General features: G+C 30.8%; 1 protein-coding gene across 2 annotated transcripts; it reads right to left on the bottom strand.

Moving 5' to 3' along the window:
* Nucleotides 1–242: 242 nt before the first annotated feature.
* LOC133699028 (GDSL esterase/lipase At5g45920-like) lies at nucleotides 243–5,416 on the bottom strand. Of its 2 annotated transcripts, none has more exons than XM_062122149.1 (5): nucleotides 5,134–5,414; nucleotides 4,772–4,996; nucleotides 1,913–1,980; nucleotides 1,596–1,760; nucleotides 243–555 (listed from the first exon to the last, which is right to left on the bottom strand). In XM_062122149.1, the coding sequence occupies exons 1-5, from the start codon at nucleotides 5,230–5,232 to the stop codon at nucleotides 393–395; spliced, it is 720 nt and encodes a 239-aa protein (XP_061978133.1). In that variant the 5' UTR covers nucleotides 5,233–5,414; the 3' UTR covers nucleotides 243–392. The 2 variants fall into 2 exon arrangements, with proteins under 2 accessions (XP_061978133.1, XP_061978135.1); XM_062122151.1 differs by having other exon boundaries at nucleotides 527–592; nucleotides 5,134–5,416.
* Between the last annotated feature and the right edge of the window lie 297 nt (nucleotides 5,417–5,713).

Raw genomic sequence — 5,713 nt, 5'->3', positions numbered from 1 at the left:
ACCTCACTTTACTCCCTCGACTGTAAACTGACTCTTAGTATTATTCAACCTATAATCGTAAGAGTGTTACTCCTCAGAAAGAAAAATATTTGGGGTGTAATGGCTACAATCTCAAGAATCATTCTCTACATCAAAGAGAATTTTCCAAAGATATTTGAAAGTTTAACAAAATAAGGAGCACTATAAATTATTCAATAATAGAGTGAGATAGAGATGCGATATGATCCTTGGCTTTCATGATCTAGAAGAACATAACAACAAACATGAATATTATGACATAACGAGCTACATTCACTGGAATTCAGAGAGTGAGTCACCATTCTGAATGTTAGAAATTGTGCTTTTCTCAAAATGATATCAACCTTTGAATAGTGCAACTTATAAACAATACATTAATAACCCTCAAATGCTTTGAGTGGATCCTTAGGGTCAATGTCGGCGAAAAGCGGGGCCTCAGCTGGCAATATTTTTGGACTTAAGCCCTGCCCTTCCAGTATCTTGACCACTTCCTCGAACACAATCCTGTTGCCAGTCTGAGTAAGATGCAAGCCATCACTGCAATTCAAACAAGTATTGTTTAGAGTTGCCTAACCTGCATTTTAGGACAGCCAAAAAATCTTGCTTTTTTCAGGAAAATGATCTTCACAGGTCAGACATTGATAGAGCAAAATTTAGTTTAATTTATTCAATCCACGGTAGTGGAAAATCGCAGAAATGGATGCCAACCAGATATTTTACATATTTGAACCAAGAAAGCGATTACTCAGATTCCCAAATAGTTCATTAACATCTTTGCAATAATAGATGATAGGATTTACAAATAATTATACATGTCTCTGAACACTTTAGGGTAACATTGATATAGAAAAAAACATGACCAGCAAACAAGCGCATATTTCAGTGTTTCAAGACGTACAGAGTATTCTTCATTGAAAGAGGTACATAGTATGCCTCCGGGGTTATTTTTTTTCACTTTCCTCTTTTCTCCTTGTAGTTTGTGAAGAGAGAGGGAAAAAAAAAGTAAAAAAATCATAAAATCTTGGAAGTACACTAAGACTCTGGTGACGACATTACCGGTACTGTTGAAAAAATCTCATCAAAATAAATCTAACAACATTAAAAAAAGTCATCAATGGTGAACGGAGGATGCCACACGAGCCGTCCGAAAGCAAATAAGCCTCGATATTTGGACGGCTCGTATGGTCTACTCCGGTCACAATTTGTGACTTTTTTTCATATTGATGGATTTGTACCGTTAATATCTTTTCAACAGTAATGATAATGTTATCATTGAAGTTTTGATATGTCTCATAGCTTCTTTTCTTATTTTCCTTCCTCTTTTATCTCTACTCTCTTCTCCGTTTTCTACAGTAAAATATGTCAGCCAGTTTTAGAATTTAAAAGAGTCGTAAATTCTCTAAGCTGTGCTACTTTTAATTTGTACTGTGTTATTTTGGAAGAAATTCAAAGAATTCGTTAAATGAATTTATTAGCAATAGAGGATCAGTTATCAGTTATTTAGAAAATCCATCATGTTCACCCCCTGCAGCATACTATGTATTGTATATAGACAAGAAAGATAAAATCTAAAATACCATAGACAAGCTTCCTTCCAGTCAGGAAACTCTTGTATTTTGGTCCAGAGATCTACCACTGGGCATCCACATTCTTTGGCAACAGAAATGCATGTCTGAGCATAAGCACCAGCAGCTTCATTTGTCCTCTCAGGTAGACCTGATGGGTTCTCCATGTATGGATGTCTGCAAAATTTTAATGCTGTCAAGAGCATAAACCCTGTAAGGCTGCAAGAATATGCTTTGGCATCTATTCTAGCTAATACCAATGGCATAAGCATAATAATTATACATAAGACATGCATAAAGCTGTTAATTAAGGGCATCCGTATTCCTACCGGAGGCGTGCATCTTCGTCAATTGGAGGAGGAGTGACGAGGAGAATGACAGTCTCTGCCCAACGCTTCTGATATTAAACATAAACATAAAGATGTTAGCTTTAACTTCAAATCATTTAAATTAAATTAATTGGTAGAGGTTTGATGGGTACGAATCCAAACTACTCGATATAAAAACATTTATTCTATAAAAAATTAAGCATTCGTCGATCATATAGCAGGTTCTTTCAAAAAATTACGGCTGACAGTGGACAACGCTATAGAGGTACTAAATCTTTTTGCTAAATTTTGCTTACCGAGTGTGATGCAGTAGCTTACTAATATATATTGATTGGGATCTATCATTAGCATGATCTTTTGTTTATAATCTATATGCAAATTGGGATCTAACAACACTTCCGAACGAGAAAAAGGGTTGGGGTGGTCCAAATCACAAGTGATTTTGTGTCCATTAACCTCTAATTCGAGAGGATCATCTCTGTTAAAATGGAGCATCTTAATCATTTTAGCCTTTGTAAAATGCCTTCACCAGTCTCCATATATACAAGTGGTCTAGATAGATACTTTCAAGGTAAAAAGAAATCTTCCAAGAATAGAAGCCAAAAATACATGTTATTTGCTATTTGGTGAAAAACTTGTTTACGTGATTCCTTATACATTTAAAAAATGTTTTTAAAAAGTTTTAAATTCTTTTTGTCTTGAATTAATTTTTTTTTATAATTTTGATTGTTTTGATGTGTTAATATCAAAAATAAATCTTAAAAAATAATAAACAAATTATTATTTTAATATACTTCCAAGCAAAAAACCACTTTGAAAAATAATTTTTATTATAATCTTAAATAATTTAGAATATTTTTATAAAATGCTATACCAAAATAAAAATTACATATTCTAGCGCCCAAAAAGTTTTTTAGCTTAAAACAATGTGCCAAGTGAAAGAGTAGAAAATACTTGTTCAAATATATGATTTCTTCTCATAGCATGGATTTAAAAAAACAAAAAAGATATTGCCATAAAAACACACAAAAACGTATAATATTAATTCAACAAGTTTATGAAAATGATAATATGCAAGATTTATTTCGCCTTTCAAAATCTCAAATGAAGCCCAAGTCAAAAGTTCCAAGATTGACAAAATTATATTTATTTTAAAAAATATTATTTATTTTAAGAAAATATTAAATTAATATTTTTATAATGTTTTTGTATAATTTTAATATATTAATATTTAAATTAAAAAAATTAAAAGCATAGTTTTAATATATTCTTAAATAAAAATAATTTTAACAACTACTATACTATACAAACAAGAGAAAAAGACAACAAAAAGCCCAATAAAACTTGTGATGACGAAATCCACTAGAATCCAATCAATGACCATTACTCATTAAGAATCATGACGAGCAAAAAATAAAATAAAATAAACCAACAGCTTATCAACTAGATGTTAAATAAAAAATAAAAAATAAATAAAAGAAATAAGAAAGACAGGCATTGGCTACACGCGTACCCACTCCAAGCACACTTTTGCATGTTACGCTGAGCCATTATTATTTTTCGCATAATATATATTATAGGAAGTCATAATAGCACAATGGCCAACAATAACAGCGACACCTGGGCTCACCCACCACAGCAAGTTTTAGCATCATCTTTCTATTAATTTTTTTATTTAAGAGAAATATTATTTTAATATAATTTTAAATACAAAATCATTTTTATTACCCTTCCAAATAGCTAAATAACATATAATAAATACTCTATTGCCCAACTTCAAACCTAATATTTAATCGTTGAATTAATAAGTTTCATCAACTTCATGTACGGTCCTTGATATGACATCAAGCTACCTAACAGAGAAAGTCATTGTTTTTTGTGCGTGAGCCTATCAACCTACCTTGAGATAGGTTCGATATTTCCTAATTAATATTTAAGAGAATTATATGCAAAACCTCCCGAACACCATCTAATTTTCATGGCTGATCTGTGGCTACGTACAGATTTTTAATCTAGAAAAAACAGAGAAAGTCATTGTGTGTGTGTGTGTGTGTGTGTGTGTGTGTGTGTGTGTGTGTGTGAGAGAGAGAGAGAGAGAGAGAGAGAGAGAGAGAGAGATTATTTTTAATCACATTTTTTAGTGGAATTTGCGGTTTAAAATACTTATTTTTATTAGAAATATATTAAAATAATATTTTTTATTTTTAAAAAATTATTTTTAAGATTAGTATATCAAATTAATTTAAAAATATAAAAAAAAATTAAGAGAATCACGTTCCAAACACGACTTAAACCTCTTATATAAAGGATAGTAAAAATGTATACTGTCCGAGGCACTAAAAAAAATCCTTAAAATTCAAACTTAGAAAGTCTCGGGAGAAGACTTCTTGGCCACACATTACTGTTAGTTTTTGTTCTATATAAATATATTTTGAAAAAATTTAAATTTTTTTTATATAGTTTTAGATTGTATGTATTAATTTTAAAAATATAAAAAAATTATTTTAATATATTTTTAAATAAATAATAGTCTGAGAAACAACTATTATTACAATATTAGAATATCGAACGTTACAATAATAATAATAGTGGGTGATAGTAAGTTTGGAGAAATAAAGCATTAATTTAATTTCTGCATTACAAGGGCATGACTGGACTACACATGTCCACATGGAAAATGAAAGGATGAGCATTGCGTTTTTAAAACTAATCTAGAAAAAATATATAATTTTTGAATTTTATTAAATTAACCTTTCAACTAGCAGTATCTAGACCATGACCCAATAAAAACGATCAATTACTATAATAATTTACATACAGATAACATAAAAAAAAAAAAATGGAGATTAATGTATATACCTTGAAAAATGAGATGAGAGAGTGAAGGTTCTGCTTGTATTCATGGAGAGGCACGTGTTGAAAGGCAGCGTATCCATCGGGAAGGCAAGCATCGTTAGCACCAAAGAACACCGTAACAGCCAAAGTCGGTGCACCACCACTTCCCACCGGCGGAAATATCCTCTCTGCCACCTTAAGAGCCCACCTGGTATTGTACCCGCTATGCCCTTTCAGCACCACATCAACCTGAAAATTAAACTCAAGAACCAAATACACAATTAAGAAACACAAAGACAAGAAATGTATTCGGAACTCCTTAATTAGCAGCTTGTTAATAAGAAAATTTAGCAAAGTATGGAAGAAAGAAGTGAGTTACTAGCTACCGTGCGAGAGAAATGGTGGCTGAGAGAGGCAGCCCAGCCACCATCACCAAAGGAAACTTCAGTGATAGAGTCGCCAAAAAGATAAATCTTTGGTCTCATCGATCTTTAACAAATCTGTAGATGCAGGATGCACTGTTTCTTCAAAGTGATGTTTGGTTATGCCTCAAAAACACTAGTTGAACAAGCAATCAAGAAACAAAATTCTGAACTTTCGTTTTGCCTTCTTTTATTATATAGATGGGCTTAGACGCACCTAACTAGGTTGTTAAACTCCAAACAAGACTAGTAAAACAAAATCTACACCTTGTGAATCGTGACCGATAATATTAATAAATAAAAGGAATCCAACTGGATATTATATAAAAAATGCATGTACCTCTTGTCATTCTTCATACTATTTAAAATATTTAAATATAATTATAATTGATTTTTAAAATGTATTTTATTTATAAATATATTAAAATAATATAAAAATACCATAAACATATTAAATTGAAGTAAATAAATAAAAATATTTAAATTTTTTAAAAATTATTTTTAAATTATAAAAACAAACAATAACTTTATTTACTAACTCAAC

The sequence above is a fragment of the Populus nigra genome, chromosome 7, assembly GCF_951802175.1.
Source record: "Populus nigra chromosome 7, ddPopNigr1.1, whole genome shotgun sequence".
NCBI lineage: Eukaryota > Viridiplantae > Streptophyta > Magnoliopsida > Malpighiales > Salicaceae > Populus > Populus nigra.
Note: the sequence above shows the minus strand (reverse complement) of the source record. Positions and strands in the feature narration are given on the sequence as shown.